The sequence below is a fragment of the Anoplopoma fimbria genome, chromosome 12 (genome assembly GCF_027596085.1).
Source record: "Anoplopoma fimbria isolate UVic2021 breed Golden Eagle Sablefish chromosome 12, Afim_UVic_2022, whole genome shotgun sequence".
Taxonomy (NCBI): Eukaryota; Metazoa; Chordata; class Actinopteri; order Perciformes; family Anoplopomatidae; genus Anoplopoma; species Anoplopoma fimbria.
In genome coordinates, this window is record NC_072460.1 from 19,646,377 (window position 1) to 19,662,729 (window position 16,353).

Genomic DNA, 16,353 nt, shown 5'->3' on the forward strand with positions numbered 1-16,353 from the left:
CATTCCATGAGAAGTATTAGTAGCGTTTATCTGCAACATTACCATTTTTAAACTCACCTGGGTGGCTGTTTATCACAGCTACAAATGTGGGTTTGAGCTCTGTGGTGAGATATCCTAGATGGATCCAGACAGGCAAAGTGAGTGGGTAGGGTTCCTTTTTTTATAAAGTCAAAAATTATAAAAGTGTTGAAATGAATTAATCAACTTGTTCTTTTTAAAATGTTGTCAGGTGTTTTTCTCTGTTATTTTGGACACCAAAGAGGAGACCAATTGGCCTCAATACACAACAGTGACATCTGTTGGTGGAGCACCGATACTGACTCAAACGACAAGAATGGTAATATACTGTATTTTTCTTACTCCAGTGAAAAGACCAAAACCAACAATGAATTTGATCAGTGTAGCCAAAGCCTAGGATGTCTGTGCCATAGAACTCTATCTCCAAAATCAATTTATAACAGAGCAATAAACCACACCATAGCAGTGGGTGACATGTTAATTTATTAAAAATTGACAGTACAATGTCCTGCTGTTTTAAATGCCAACAAGCCTACCAAAACTGCAGATCAAAGTAGTCTCAAAAATAACTATAATTTATTCTTATATAACAGCTTTTGCTTAAAACTAAAATTTGGAAATTAACGATTCTTCCAAAAAATAAACATTGAATATATTTGTGAGCTGTTATCAAAGATTCTCAATTATTTTAAGTGTCAAGCTCTTCTTCAGACAGGATGAACCGTTTTAAAGATTTACAGTAGGAACGAATGGGCTGAGTGTGAGATACAGACTAGTGCAAGTTCAAGTATTTTTCTTGGGATTTGTTGACACTAAGAAAATAAGATATCATATTTTGAGCCTTATCCTTTTACTTCACTTAATCTAGGGAGGAAATAAATGAGCAATATTCTTTAAATGTGCTGTGTCTGATTTTTAAAAGTATGTATTGTTGTAGATGCCATGCAAAAAACAAAAAAAATTAAAACACTTGTTGGAACAACAATCACCGAAGGTGTTTTTCAAAGAAGACATTATACTCGTCATAGTAGTAAACGCACAGGCGGCCCCAAAAACGTTCATGATGGTGCTGTTCTATCCAGGTGTCCCAGTAAGCATCATTAATTTTAATATTTGCACTTTTACTGCTGTGACAAATTAAAATGCCTTCCATGTAAAATTGCTTGTGCATTAGATGGCACAGCCTGCGGTGTATCCATCATTGCCACGCAAAGCATAAGAATCTGACCAGAGTTGTAGAAATGAACAGAGTCACGCTTAACAGCAAGAGTTACAAAATTCTGAGCAGGAAGAAATATGAGTATGAAATCGAATCTGCTAATGTATATATACATATCCTACTTCTTGGATAACTCCTAAATTAAGGACTAGTAGATATTATTACTTGGAAATGGACCTCTTCATCATTAAAGAACCTCGGTCAATAACTGGCTTGATATATATTCATAATGACCAGTTTTTCAAAGCATGATTCCTCATTAACTTAGTCAGTAGCCGTTTGTTGTGCCATCAATCAAGGTAGTGATTTATACTGAGTCTTACTTAGATCAATCACTATTTCATGATTACCGCTCCATAAGTTCTCACTGCATTACTTTGATTCTGCATTCTGAATAATTCAGGGAGCAACTGTTAAATGTTGGCTAATTTATTTCTGGTTTATTCCTTCCTAATTGATTGGTAACTATTTACGATTCTGTTTACCACGTTGTAAAGTTGAAGGGGAAGAAAGAGAATGCTCAAAGTGTGCTGGTACCAGAAGCTAATGTGAACCAACAATAACTAAGAAGGAGCATCCTTGATGTTTCTGAAAAAGGTTTTACTTAATAAATAAATTGCAAATGTATAACAGTGTTTTAAGCCAAATAAAAACTTAAGGACAAATTGTTTTATTTCTGTTTCTGAGTGACAATTAGGATACATTTGGACTAAGATGAAGCACCAGCTAAGGCATAATGGGCTAAACAAATGCCCCTAGGAGCAGAGGAAATATGAGTGGAGAGCAATGTATCTCTCACAGATTGAGCCTCTCTTCTAAATGCTGCAAACCCTTTTTTTTGTTTTTTAATGGTCACAAGATGGAGGCCATTTCAGCTGTTTGAGCACTAGGAATATATTTTTTAGGTGTGGCGCTGTAGAGGATATATTTGAATGTTGAAATGTTCTTAAGTGCCCCCAAGACTACAGTTGTAAAAATGCACTTAATTTGCTTCACTGATTATTAGAAATTATTTTTGTACCAGACCAAGGACACATCATTTCTTGTGAGTGCTGACAAATGAAACACACTGATCCGGTGCTAATGTCAGAACAAACACAGGCACACACTGTACTTTTCCATTTTAACTGAAAATAATGTATTAAAATGCCTCAGAGAGAATGGAAATTATAGTTTAAGGTAGGCTGAGTGTTCTGATGTCCCACAAAACTATTTTAGTCAACAAATTGTCACATAAAAACATGCTTATTTGTTTAGTACAATGTGTGTAGGTAATGCAGTAACTAAAATGCAACTCAAATGGATTTCCATCACCACTTAAAGACATTGTTATTTTGACTATATAAAAATAGATTTGCTGCAACATGTAAAACGTAATGTTCTGTAAGTATAAAAATACGCTACAGGCTACAGGCGTTGAACCAATTCTGTGACCCATTTTTATGTGACAAGCTATAGTGCTCCTTCACATGTTTAACACATTGTGTATTGTTGGAAAATGCTATCAAAAGTACTGTCATTTTAGTATGTGTATAGGGTCACACATTTTGATTACTATCAACCAAATATTGTGAGCCTAGAAAGACAAATTGTGTCAAAAGATTTTCATAACTTTAAAGGAAAAATGGACTAGATGCAAAAAGGGTCACACATTCAGATGTGTAAAAACTGACATCTTTCTGATGGGTACATTCAAAATCAAAATTTGAGACTATCGCTGTGCCTGTGGAGTAATTTATTTTCCTTGATGAAATGTTATTCAACCTTTACAGGTCAAATAATCTAATGTATGGCAGAATTCAGTGTAGCATCGCCAATCAGGGAGTGGAGGAAAGTAACTAAATACACCACACAACTTTACAGGTACGTGTAGGCTAATTAACTTTAATAATTCTATTTTGTGCCACTTTCTTCTACTGCACCACTACATTTCAGAGAAAAATATTTTATATTTACTTCACTGCAATTAGTTCATAGCTTTAGTCACTAGTTACTTCAGATTAATGACACAAAAAATAATCAACAAATAAATTGCCAAAGATAATTAGGCTTATTATTGATTCCCATGCATCCACAAGCTTCCTAGCAGTAGGCTATGCAAAGTATTTCAAATGAGCTCAACTTTTACCAGCTGCAACATTAAAGTGAGGAACACATAAGAGCATCAATAATTATAATCCAATGATAATATATACAATATTATAAATTGGGCCACTCTGCATAATGAGTATTTATCCTTTTGGTATTTAAAATATACAGTACCAGTCAAAAGTTTGGACACACATTCTCATTCAACTACTTTGAAGAATCTAAAATATAAAACATATTCTGGTTTGTTGAGCATTTGTTTGTTTACCACATAATTCCATATGTGTTCCTTCATAGTTTGGATGTCTTCAATATTAATCTACAATGTAGAAAAAAATAAAAATAAAAATAAAGAAAAACCATTGAATGAGAAGGTGTGTCTCAACTTTTACCAGCTGCAACATTAAAGTGATGAACCAGTATCAATAATTATAATCCAATGATAATATATACAATATTATAAATTGGGCCACTCTGCATAATGAGTATTTATCCTTTTGGTATTTAAAATATACAGTCCCAGTCAAAAGTTAGTCATTCAACTACTTTGAAGAATCTAAAATATAAAACATATTCTGGTTTGTTGAGCATTTGTTTGTTTACCACATAATTCCATATGTGTTCCTTCATAGTTTGGATGTCTTCAATATTAATCTACAATGTAGAAAAAAATAAAAATAAAAATAAAGAAAAACCATTGAATGAGAAGGTGTGTCCAAACTTTTGACTGGTACTGTATATTTTTATTTTTATTTAACTTTTTGCTCAAATAAAAGTTCATTGACTTTCATTTGTAACAGAGTATTTATATGTTTTTTCCTGGGTTTATATGTTTAATTTCCTGGGACTAATAAAGGCTTAATTATTATTATTATTATGTGAGTGCTTCTTCTACCACCGGCCAGCAGGGGTCCTCAGAGCACCATGAGGTGTCTGTCACACTGCCAGAAGAGAAACACAGACACAACAAAACAACTCTCTTCTGCACTGATATTGTGCTTGAATGAATACCAACAATCTGCCAGGGCCTGCGTTTCTATCTGGAAAGTTAATGACAATAGACAGACTCTATGTTGATTCAAACAAACGGGGCTGTAAAGCACGCCTCTTGGCACCGGAAGTGGAACTTGGCTGCTGCGGATAACTTCCTGCACCGAAGCTAAACAACAGGACCCATTTCAACTAACGTGAGATAGACGTGCTTTCATTTTAATACATGTTTGAGCAACTCTCTGACTTGTTGCTTTAGGTTGATGTAGGAGGTGTAGATGTGGAAGTTGACTGAAAACCTGTTTGTTTTTATGTGTTATAGAGGAAGCGTCCATGGACCACCACAGTCCAGACTTTGTGCCTTCAGTGTTTACATGCACTAAACAGAGCCCCAAGAAAAAACTGAAAAGGTAAGAAATGTAAATATTATCATTGTATGGAGTCTGCAACAACAACAACAACAACAACAACAAAGTCTCATAATGTGTTATTAAGTGTTGATTCTTGTCTTCTGGCTTAAAGACCCAACATTTAATGTTTTTCATGTAGAACTGATATTAATAACAATATTTCACAACACGTCGAGAAAAGTTTGGTATAATCAATTGATAATGACAGTAGCTGTTTGCTTTCCTATTTCCATGGTATTTGATTACATTACAGTCATTTAGCAGATGCTTTTTATCCAAAGCGACTTACAGGAAGTGTATTCAACATAGGTATTCAAGAGAACTACTAGTCACCAGAAGTCATAAGTGCATCTCCTTTCTTAAACAAGCATCTAAGAGCATAAAGCAGAGCAAAAGTACAGTGCAGAAACAAACTAATACGAATACAATAAGTGCAACAAACTAATACGAATACAATAAGTGAAACAAACTAATACGAATACAATAAGTGCAACAAACTAATACGAATACAATAAGTGCAACAAACTAATACGAATACAATAAGTGCAACAAACTAATACGAATACAATAAGTGCTAAGTGGAAGGCTCAGGGTAGTACTTCTTGAAGAGGTGAGTTTTCAGCCTGCGCCGAAAGATGGGCAGCGACTCTGCTGTCCTGACGTCAGTGGGGAGTTCATTCCACCACTGAGGGGCCAGGACAGAAAAAAGCTGTGACCGGGTGGATCGGCAGCAGAGCGAAGTGGTCGGGCGGGGGTGTAGGGCTTGACCATGGCCTTTTTGATGTCTTGCTTATGCCTGTAGATATAAATAACATGTCATGAAATGTAAATACTATGAATCTGAGTCCTTTCTGTATAAATGCCTGACCACTACACTTCAATGTGAGGCTCACTGACATATTAAACCAGTAAACATTGTTGTATAACATTCTTAACATTACGTTTGTGCCACTGTAAATTAGTTATACATTTATTGTTAATTCGGATCAAATAGTTTTCACATTTTTGTTTGAAGGTATTACGGTCGTAGAAAAAGGCGACGCTGTACAACCAATGTGGAAATGGAAGAAAAAACAACTCCGCCCAGAGTTGATTCTCCTGTGGACCTTTTGATGGAGGAAATACAGACACCATCAACTCCATCAGTGCCACAGGTAGCAGCCAATACTTTCTATTTCTGCATTCATGTATGTTGTGCTTTTCCAGTATATTTAATTTCGTATTGTTATTGTGTTTAGATTGCATAAGAAGTTAACTTGAGGCTGGTTCTCTCCTGTGTGTGTTTCTTAGGATGAAGAAACATTGACTACAGAGCCTAAGACTGAAACTACACCGGTCAAATCACAAGCAACATCCAGTCCATACAAGGCATCACCATCAGTTAAAGCTCCAGTGGGCATCCCAAAACTTGACAAAAGAAATCTGGTTGTACAGCTAAAACGTATATATGTACCAGCAAACGGATATCAGTGTGAGCAGTGCGATCAGAGCTTTACCAACGTACCACAGCTCATGGAACACAAAAAACGGCATAATGAAGAAAGGTCCGTTATCTGTGAAAAATGTGGAAATTATTACACAAGTCAGGAAAATGTCACTGAGCACCAGTGCGTCCCCGAGCCTTCCTTTCCGTGCAACGTGTGCGATCGGTCTTTCAATACAAGTCATAACCTCAGGCGCCATAAGCTGCTGCATGTCAAGGATGGCAGGAAGTGTCCGATGTGTGGCGTACTGTTCTGTCAACGCCACAATCATATTTTATTCCTGCCATTGGCAGATTCTATAACCGAGTATGAAGAGGATTCCACCACCATTGAGCCGGAAAACCATCTGCTGGTGAAGCCTGAGCCAAGACAGAATGATGACCTGGAATACGATGCCCGGAGCGACATGACTGTTTTGCCTGGACCTTTATCCAAGACCCGTAAGACCAAGACCCGTAAGACCCCAGCCTCACGTGCAAGAATCTCCACAGAAATCCATGTACCAGTGTTTCTAAAACCTCCCTCTGCATCAGGTCCACCACCACCAGTATCCAAGGTCTCAAGGGAGCCTCAGACCTCGTCTCGGTCTAAGCTATCCCATCCCAACTATTCTGCACCCTATGTTCAGCCCCTTATCCCTAAACATCAAGATCTCCCACCCTCACTGAAGCTGTTTTCACCACGGTACCTCACCTCAGCATTTCTTCAGGTGAAAAGAAATTATGAATATATTTTAAGCAAACCAAAGTGTTAACAAGAATATTGTGAAGGAGGAACAAGAATATTGTGAAGGAGGAACAAGAATATTGTGAAGGAGGAACAATGCGAGCTGCCTCTGATTTCTCCAGATGAGAGATGAGATGATGCTTACGGCCTGGAGATTGTGATCTGATCTAATAAGTGGGTGGAAATCACTTTTAAAAACAAACGGTGAATTAATCATTTACTTTGTTTCACTACAATATAACCTCGGCTGTCAAACTAGCCCATTTGCCTCGGGTGTAATGTTTTACATTTTCTTACTACTTTTACCAAGACTAGTGCTTTGAATCACATTCTGTCAAACACATGAGCGTTTGCTAGATATTGCAGTTAAAACGTGAGCTTATTTGGGCTAATTTTACTGCCAGTAAGCCACACTACTCTGTCTGTATGACATGAGGTGGTCACGTTTGTTTAGTTTTCCTATGTTATATGTATATTGTAAAGGTATTACTGCACACTATTTTCTTTGACAGCTAGGCCTAATCTGGTTGAGCACGTTGATGTATTTTAATGTCTAAACTCATAATGCTGCTGTCATTTTTTTTTTTATCACTGACGAGAAATTTATTTTTACGCTGTTTGGTAAATAACACTGTTCCATACAAAATAATCTGTAACTTAACTGGATTGTAAAACTGTTTAGCAGTTGGCATTTGGACTGCAGGCTATATTATGTGCTTTGCATTTGAGTGTAAAAAAACAGTTAAGTATGTCTGCAAATGAACACCTTTATTAATGATATAATGAATATCATTATCTAGCATTGTATCTGACAAGAATTCTTAAATAATTCAGTTTCCCCATCTACCTCAGGCACCGGGAACTGCACAGAACGTGCTTGTTGTTTATAATCGTGTGTTGGCACATAAAGTTACATTATCCCCCACTATGCAGCAAATCCAGTATTTGGGATACGCAAGTAAAACATCTTTTTAGTTGGCTCGTGTGTACTTAAATCTAGAAGTGGCAGAAAGCACCTAACTAAAAACTGCTAAACTGTAAGTGAGAGAGACACTGTTTTTAAGAGAAACAAGTTTAACATATTTCATAATAATCACATTACTATGGATGCAACGCACTAACTGTACCTGAAGCTACATGTTTTTTAAAACCGTTAACAAACATTAACATAACATATCCCTTTGCTGTTCATTTTGTCACTACAGTCAATGGATGAAGATTTTATAACAATGGAAATGTTTTCTTTGCCTAATCCCAATACCACTGTCATAGCTGTTGTGCCTTGTAACACTGACATTAAAACTCTCCATTAAAACTAAACAAAACTCCAAAGTGTGATTCTGTGCTCTAAAGTGTCTTCAGCTTTGTCCTGGTGGTGGCACTAGAGAGATTGTTAAATTGACCCAAAACTGTCTGCCTGCTTGTCTTGGACCAACCTCTTTTTTTCCGTGTGTCATAGTGCATTTAAACAGCCAGCTGGCTCTGTGAGCTGCGATACAATCCCATTGCAGAAACAATCCCACAGTACAATAACAATAAGGTGCCTTCATGCCTTCATTCGTTGGGCCTCTTTGTCACTATACAGTATTTTACGGTGTTTTTACCATAGGAAACTTTTACTTTAAATTCTACAGCATGGGTTAGAAGTAAAACAAAAATCTACATATAACCATCCATCACATCCACAAACTATTACGTACTAATTTAAATTAAATTAAGTTTGCACATGTCATAATGACTATTGTAGAGTAAAGTGAAGAACTGTGTTTCTTTTTCATGACCCAAATTTAAGTTTTGAGCCCTGCAGCATTTGGACCTAAATACCATTTACAACTGCAGACTCGTTAGTTTGTTGCAAATCAAAAATACAACAGCAACATAATACAATTTACTAATGACATTTTAAATTGCAGCATTTACATTTTATTAGTTACTTTGTCCCTTTAAAACATGTGTAACTGCAGAACTGTTGGCTCAACGCATGACCCTTTGTTAGTGACTTTGTTAACATTTCTAACTGCAGAATTGATTAATGATTAAAAAAGTAAGATCAGTTAACCTTTATAAATTTAGGCGGAGCACCAACAGCCAATGGGACTCTTCACAACCTGGCGAGCCAAACATTGTTCTTGGCTCAGTTATTACTGATCTGTATAGTATTAGTATTTAGTTTTATCCATTCATAAAGCTACTAGTTAGAACTTATTACCCCTTAAAATAGGATGACTAGTTGCTTGCATTACATACATTTACAGTTCATAAGTACAGTGTTTGACTAGAATTGTATGGTTTTTTTTAATGCGGTAACTTACAGACAACACTTTCTGCCAGCAAGACATATGTTATACAGTACCAGTCAAAAGTTTGGACACACCTTCTCATTCAACTACTTTGAAGAATCTAAAATATAAAACATATTCTGGTTTGTTGAGCATTTGTTTGTTTACCACATAATTCCATATGTGTTCCTTCATAGTGTGGATGTACTGTAACTGTTGATGTCACTTGGATGTACTGTAACTGTTGATGTCACTTGGACACAAGTATAAATTGGTTTCTGTTCTTTGTCAAAATAATATTCCCACCAGAAAAAGGTAGGTTAAGTGTGTGATGATTTTATTAGTCATACCTACAGTTCATCCCTCCAGAACCTTTCGTTACACATCTTTAAGCCAGATGCGAGTTCACAGTCAATCTGCACGCTGTACACATCCTATTGGTCAGTCTCCTCTGCGATGGTTCTGATTGGCCGCGTCGCCTGTCACTCAAACCGAACGACGGGAAATGATTGGCTGACGTTCCCGGACCAAAGCAGCCGATTGGTTGATATGTTTCCGACTGGCTGCCTGGATGACAGGCAAGTGGTGCTGATGCTGTGACAATGGGAGTCATCCAGATAAGCATCATCTGGACCGAGAGCGTTTAAAACACAGCGGCAGCACCAACCTACACACACACACACACCACACACACACACACACACACACACACACACGCACACACACACACGCACACGCTTAACTCACTGTGAAGGGGACGGGAAAGCAGCCGAGTTAAAAACCTCCAGCTGCTGCTCCGAAAGGGTAAGTTGACCCCTGGAAGAAAAAACATGCTGACATGCCCGAGGGGTCCAGATATCTGTCTCCTGACGTGGGGGGGACGCTCTCGGTAGCATCACTGTTAATCCAGATATTTACAAAAAGATGCTTTTACCTTCCCCTGCAAGTGGACATTTTGTGCTGTTAATGCAGCTGTGAGTCAACTCATCACATTGGTCGACTGCATTGCGGAGAGAATAGCATGTAGTATTGGTCTCCAATTCACCAATACAGAGCTAAATAATCCAGCATGTTATTGTGCTACGGTGTGCTGCATTTGTTACAAGATTAAAATGTGAATTAATATATATTAGATGCCAGTAGTAGCATAAATATATTTTACTGTCATCGTCAAAACTTTGACATCTAATGCATGGATTTGCACAGATTTGTATTGAGGTGACGTGCATGCTGGGATTTGAAGTTTTGAGGTGGCGTGTGTCTTTTGGCAGGGAGTGAATGGTTCAGTGGGCAGTCTGCCTGCAAATTGCATATGTGTGCTTAAGTGCAGTATAAATAAAGTATGTTGTAGCCACTGGTAATACAGAAGCATTTTTTTTTTTTTTTTTTTTGTTGATGCTGTAAAAATGGCTTCCACTCTGCTTTTTAAGTCTAGTGATGGGAGCATTCAGCCGACAGAAGTTTTTCCAAGAGCTTGCTCATGGCTGCCTGCTACCTACAGCTCAGCAGGGCCTGGAGCAGGTATGGCAGCTGCTGGTTATCTGCCTGCTGTGTCGGCTTCTCTGGATGCTGGGTGAGAGTCTGGTTCCAATCAGTGTTCACTCACTACTCACCCTTTGTACAGTATAACATAGATAATCATAATCACTCTATTTCTTTATGTCGCTCCGCCAGGCCTCCCTTCTTTCGTGAAACACCTGGGCACAGTAGCAGGAGGTTTCTACACGCTCTACCTGTTCTTTGAGCTTCATATGATCTGGGTGGTCCTTCTCAGCCTTCTCTGCTACCTCTTCCTCTTCCTGTGCCGCCACTCCACCATCCGAGGCACCTTCCTCTCCATCACTGTGCTCATCTACCTGCTGCTGGGGTAAGAGAGTCCTCCTTTGATACCTGACAGCTCAGCGGCAAGTCCTGTGTTTGAAGTGAACACTGTGCAGAGTCCGTGTTTAATTTGAGGCTAAAACTACATCAAAACTGAAGCTATTCTTATCTCATTTTATCAGAGAGCTGCACATGATGGACACCACCAACTGGCACAAGATGAGAGGTAAGCCGGGAATGTTTTTCTGTAGGCGGCAACATTTGACACATTTCTCATTTCTGATGTTCCCATGATAAAAGCTTCTGATGACAAAAGCAATACATGTGATTGTTTTAGTTTTATCTTCATATCCAGCATTAAAAATGGTCTTATGTTGGAATCTAGTAAAGCTATTTTAAGTGCTCTTGCTGGTGTCCAGGTTCACAGATGGTGGTTGCTATGAAAGCCATCTCTCTGGCCTTCGATCTGGACAGAGGTGTCGTGACCAGCGTGCCGTCACCCATCGAGTTCATGGGATATATTTACTTTGTGGGCACTGTCATCTTTGGTCCATGGATCAGCTTCAACAGCTACAAAGAAGCTTTAGAAGGACGTAAGCTGGTGAGTGTGACATTGTATCTCTTAAGAATGGAAGAAGGTGGGGGTGAGGATTATTTAAAAAGGTTTAATGCTGAGACGAGCCGCTAACTGTTCAAATCTGTGGTGCATTATTCTCCTCAGAGCTTTTCGTGGCTGTCTAAAGTGTCTGTTAGCTGGGTGAAGAGCCAGGTCTGCCTTGTCATCTCCAACTGTGTGGCACCCTACCTCTTCCCTTATTTCATACCCATCTATGGAGACAAGCTACTACGAGGGTGAGTGGAACGTAGAGATAAACAAATCCAAATCACTGTTTATTCTCTGGCTTGGATTGCTTATGGATGAATTATTTTCTTCAATGACCTGCTTTGTTTACAGCAAAAAGAGGAGGAAGATCAGGTAATGAATTCACCTCAACATTGCAGGCATGCCCTTCCCATATTTTGTATTCTTTAAAGAGATAGTTAGAATTGTTTTAAGTGGAGTTGAATGAGGTTCTTATCTATAGTCTGTGTATTGACGATTGTCAATACACAGAAGCTATCACAGAAGCAAAGAGTTATCACAGAAGCAAAGTAATGTACTGCTGTGGATGGGGGCAGCAGCACTCAAACCTATTGTAGCCACCTAAAAGTCAATATTAGTTTTAAGTGTACGCTATATTTAGAATTATTTCACCACTTTATCTTGCCACAAGACAGCCGTTTCCAACAGTGAGCTGGAACAATTGTATCCATCTATGCTTTCGCCAAAACCACAAGACTCCATTGGAAAAAAATGTAATTTTACCTCACAGAACACCAGGGTCTCTTTTCTGGTCTACCGCTGCCTTGAATTGATTACTGTGTGTGGCTTTGGTGAATTCGAAATAACCAAAGTTACACAACCACACAAACAAAGTAAGCGATCGAGGCAGTGATAGACCAGCATCTACCGTGTTCTTTGTGGTAAAATTAGTGGGGGGGGGTTTCAACAGAGTCTGGCTGCCTTAGCTAGGTCCTAGATAATGGCTTCAGGTCCCAAACATTTTCTAAATATACCACACACTTGGAACAGATTCTTTTGGTGGCCCTTTATTTCAGGAGGCTAAAATATGTTTTGCTGCAGCCCCCTGTTCTCAATACATTACTTTGCTTCCATGCACCAACTCCTGTCTGCTTCTCTAAGCTTGGGCGGCGTGTCAATTGTCATCTACTGTGTGTAATACACTGACTATTAATAAGTACATCATACAACCACAATTCAAAACATCTGATCGATCCCTTTAATGCATGCTTTCTTTCTGTTTACCAATTGTGCAACACTTTTACCTGCACGCATGTATCTACATCATTACCTCCTCTCTGAGCATGCTCATATGCACCAGGACAACAGTCTCACCATTTCATTTACTTGTTTAACTGTTTCACTATCTTAATGAAAACACTGGGAGGCATGGATCATCACATGGAAAATCAATATAACATATTAATTTACTCTCTAACATTAACTGCTACACCTTCTTTCTTTATTATGTTGCTTCTCAGAGGTACAACGGCAAAGTATGTATTTTCGTGCTGTGTCATGATTTATTAGGTTCTAATCTGTTACTTTCATGTAATATCCATCTGATTCTTCCTCTTTTAATGTCTTTGCATTAGGTGGTTGCTGGCGTATGAGAACACAATGTCTTTCCACTTTAGCAATTATTTTGTTGGTTATTTGAGTGAGACCACCACCACTCTGGCTGGAGCAGGCTTCACGGAGGAGAAGGAAAACCTCAAATGGTCAGAAATGCATGTGCAAATATAACATAAAGTGTGTTTGTCTTTATTCATATTTCAAAACTTACCCTTTTATCTTTTTGTTTTGTAGGGATATGACTGTATCCAAGCCACTGAGTATAGAATTACCCCGGTCGATGGTGGAGGTGGTGACATCGTGGAATCTGCCCATGTCTCGCTTTCTGCACACCTGTGAGTTATAATGTTATCAGTGATTGCTTGATGGCAGCAGCTGTGTTTTTTTAATTTATTTTTTACTGCTTTTAGTTTTTCATTATGAACGGCATGGTAATGGCTCATTTAAACAGACACTCTCAAGCAAGATGCTCTCGTCTCACAGATGTTTTTAAGAGTGCTCTCAAATTTGGGACGTTCTCCGCCATCATGGTGACGTACACAGCCAGCGCCCTTCTGCATGTGAGTACTATGTGGACATCTTACATAAGCAGTTATACATAATACTCTGCAGGCTACTGCTGTGTGTCTGTTTCTACTAGTGGATTGTTAGATTGTGTTTCTTGTGTCTGACAGGGTTTGAGTTTTCATCTGGGTGCAGTACTGATATCTCTGGGGTTCATCACGTACATTGAGCATGGTGAGAGTCTGCCTAATGTTGTCTCTTTTCCACATTAGAACCTTTCCATTTAGAGAAGGTGCTTAGCTTTGCAGTAATGGTTAATTGCACCCGCTGTTTCTGTTCACTGCAGTGCTTTTAATTTACCTCTTATGGCCAAAAAGTAACTCTTTTCCTCTGGCTTTGTTTTAATGCTTTGGTCTTTTTTTTTTTTTTTTTTTTATGTTTCAGTGTTGCGGAAGAGGCTTGCAACCATTTTTAATGCCTGTATACTGTCGAAGAAATGTCAGCCAAATTGCACTCATCGTAACAAAAAGGTAAAATGCTCCTTTCTCCTCCTTTTCAAAGAAATGGGGTCATTTAGAGCTGCGTTTCCACCAAGCAGTCCAATTCAGTTCAGTATGTAACACATTAGAATAGTTATTTTTGCCTTTCCATTAGCAAAAAGTGTGGATCAACCACTCCATTCGTGGTACCACCTCAGTTGATGTTCTAAGTGAGCTGAGCTGATACTAGAGGGTGGAGTTAAAAGACTGCTGACCACTGATTGGCCAGAGAGAATCATCACTAGCGTGACATGGCACATCCACAAACCCGTCTTTTTAAAAAAGCTCAGCTATAGTCAATTGCGACCACATTTTTATTTCAGTTGACCAAGATTTTTTTTTAAATCGCAGCTCACAATACACACTACGTAGTACAATTGACAAAGTGCAGGTGTTCCTTTGTTTGGTTACCATGGAAATGATTCAGCAAGTTTTTTTTACAGTCGCATATTTGTCACTCATTTGGTGTATGTTTATTATTTTTTAATTTAGTTAAGTTAAAGGCTAGTTAATTGTAGGTTTTCACTGCTTTAATTCTTCATTCAGCACAAATAGAGATTTCTATTTCCCATTCCAAACACAGGCTTGTGGTGTTTTCTAGATCTTTTGGACATACCCCTGGTTTTCCTCCAACTATTTTATCTTTGCAAATGGCCATTGTACTTGCATTGCTGGCACTTCCTTTCAGAGCAGGAGGTGCTCAAAGGGGGCCTACCTAGTAGATCCTCTGGCCTAGTTAGCAGTCAGAAAAAGTGGTCTATTTTTACTTCAAAATATTAAATTAAGCCCCTTATCATACTTTCCCTTTGATTTTCCCTGTATTAGGAATAATATTAAACTTTCTCAGCAGGCAAATCGTATTAGAAAAATAAGAAAAAGTCCAATCATTAAAAAGTTGTACTGTTGGTTGATACATTTTAGGACTTGACTGGCAAGATGCCCAGCTAAAATCCCTTATATTATATTATTTGCACACATCAAGAGCAGAGGGGAGGGGGAGTAATGATTTATGCCGATGAAAAGCAGCCTGCATGGACTGCAACATAGTGCTGATCGTTCACATCGTTCCTGGCTATGATACATTAAAGCCCCTGAAAATGTGGTTTAAATTATTCCTCCATAACATTAAATATTCATGAGCAACAATCAAAGTTAACGGGTGGTAAAAGTCGTTATTATTTTTCAAGAATTTAACAGTCAAACTTTTAAGCTAATCTGCTTCAAGAAGCCGATGGAGAAAATGTTATCCTGGCCTTTAGGGGGAAAAAAACCCACACATATGAAAATGAAAAAGATAAAAGTGTCTGAAATATTGATTTTTAGCCCTTTGTTCCTACATGATGCATTGTTTCTCCCTCTACAGGGACTATGGGTGTATGTGATTAACATAGCATTCAGTGCTTTGGCGATACTCCACCTGACGTACCTTGGCTCCGTGTTCAACTCCAGTGTGGACTACATGGAGGAGGAAGAGGTAAGGTCACAACCTGTTTAGAGGAATGTATTTCGACTATATTTATACACACCCTGTATAAAATGTACACTATATGACATGAGAACATCTGAACTGCGATATAGGAATGTAACCATAACTGCAGTATTTATAGTTCAAAGGAGGAAAGGGAACTGTCACATAGTAATTTATGTGTATACGATTTTTTTAGATTATAATTAGAAAGTAAGAAGGAATACATTTTGAATCCCATTTTCTTTATAAAAAGTGTACAAATGTAAATGTTTTTTTGCATTATCCCATTGAGCGCTTACATAGTTTGTACTGCCCCCCACAGGATGATGTAACCCATCATACCATTCAGAAGTGGTCAGAGCTGAGCTGGACAAGCCACTGGCTCACATTTGGATGCTGGATATTGTACCGCCTCGTTCTCTAATAACAAGAGACGGAGAAAATGAAGCAATAATGAGAGATGTTAGGTTGGTTCTCCACCTCTGCACTGTGACTTTATTCTGCATCAGACCGAAGAGAACAGAATCAACCTTGTATACGACAATAAAACCAACACGCAGCCCACACCGTTGCTCCGCATGTTGGCTGGGTAATCTATTAATCTAACCTG

General features: G+C 38.3%; 2 protein-coding genes and 1 long non-coding RNA gene across 7 annotated transcripts; 2 read left to right on the top strand and 1 right to left on the bottom strand.

Moving 5' to 3' along the window:
* The first annotated feature begins 4,468 nt into the window (after positions 1-4,468).
* On the top strand, positions 4,469-7,988 carry LOC129099466 (histone-lysine N-methyltransferase PRDM9-like). Of its 2 annotated transcripts, XM_054608721.1 has the most exons (4): positions 4,469-4,512; positions 4,638-4,725; positions 5,741-5,879; positions 6,016-7,988. In XM_054608721.1, the coding sequence occupies exons 2-4, from the start codon at positions 4,649-4,651 to the stop codon at positions 6,961-6,963; spliced, it is 1,164 nt and encodes a 387-aa protein (XP_054464696.1). In that variant the 5' UTR covers positions 4,469-4,512; positions 4,638-4,648; the 3' UTR covers positions 6,964-7,988. The 2 variants fall into 2 exon arrangements, with proteins under 2 accessions (XP_054464696.1, XP_054464695.1); XM_054608720.1 differs by having other exon boundaries at positions 4,507-4,725.
* A 2,663-nt stretch (positions 7,989-10,651) lies between these two features.
* On the top strand, positions 10,652-16,353 carry LOC129099465 (protein-serine O-palmitoleoyltransferase porcupine-like). Of its 4 annotated transcripts, XM_054608718.1 has the most exons (14): positions 10,652-10,787; positions 10,889-11,081; positions 11,218-11,261; positions 11,455-11,636; positions 11,757-11,887; positions 11,991-12,011; positions 13,139-13,153; positions 13,253-13,378; positions 13,467-13,567; positions 13,716-13,792; positions 13,907-13,970; positions 14,181-14,266; positions 15,639-15,749; positions 16,066-16,353. In XM_054608718.1, the coding sequence occupies exons 1-14, from the start codon at positions 10,652-10,654 to the stop codon at positions 16,165-16,167; spliced, it is 1,389 nt and encodes a 462-aa protein (XP_054464693.1). In that variant the 3' UTR covers positions 16,168-16,353. The 4 variants fall into 4 exon arrangements, with proteins under 4 accessions (XP_054464693.1, XP_054464691.1, XP_054464692.1 ...); XM_054608716.1 differs by lacking the exon at positions 13,139-13,153; XM_054608717.1 differs by lacking the exons at positions 11,991-12,011; positions 13,139-13,153.
* On the bottom strand, positions 13,194-15,738 carry LOC129099467 (uncharacterized). Its single transcript, XR_008531643.1, has 3 exons — positions 15,702-15,738; positions 13,444-13,565; positions 13,194-13,348 (listed from the first exon to the last, which is right to left on the bottom strand). It is a non-coding gene; the product is annotated as an uncharacterized LOC129099467 (long non-coding RNA).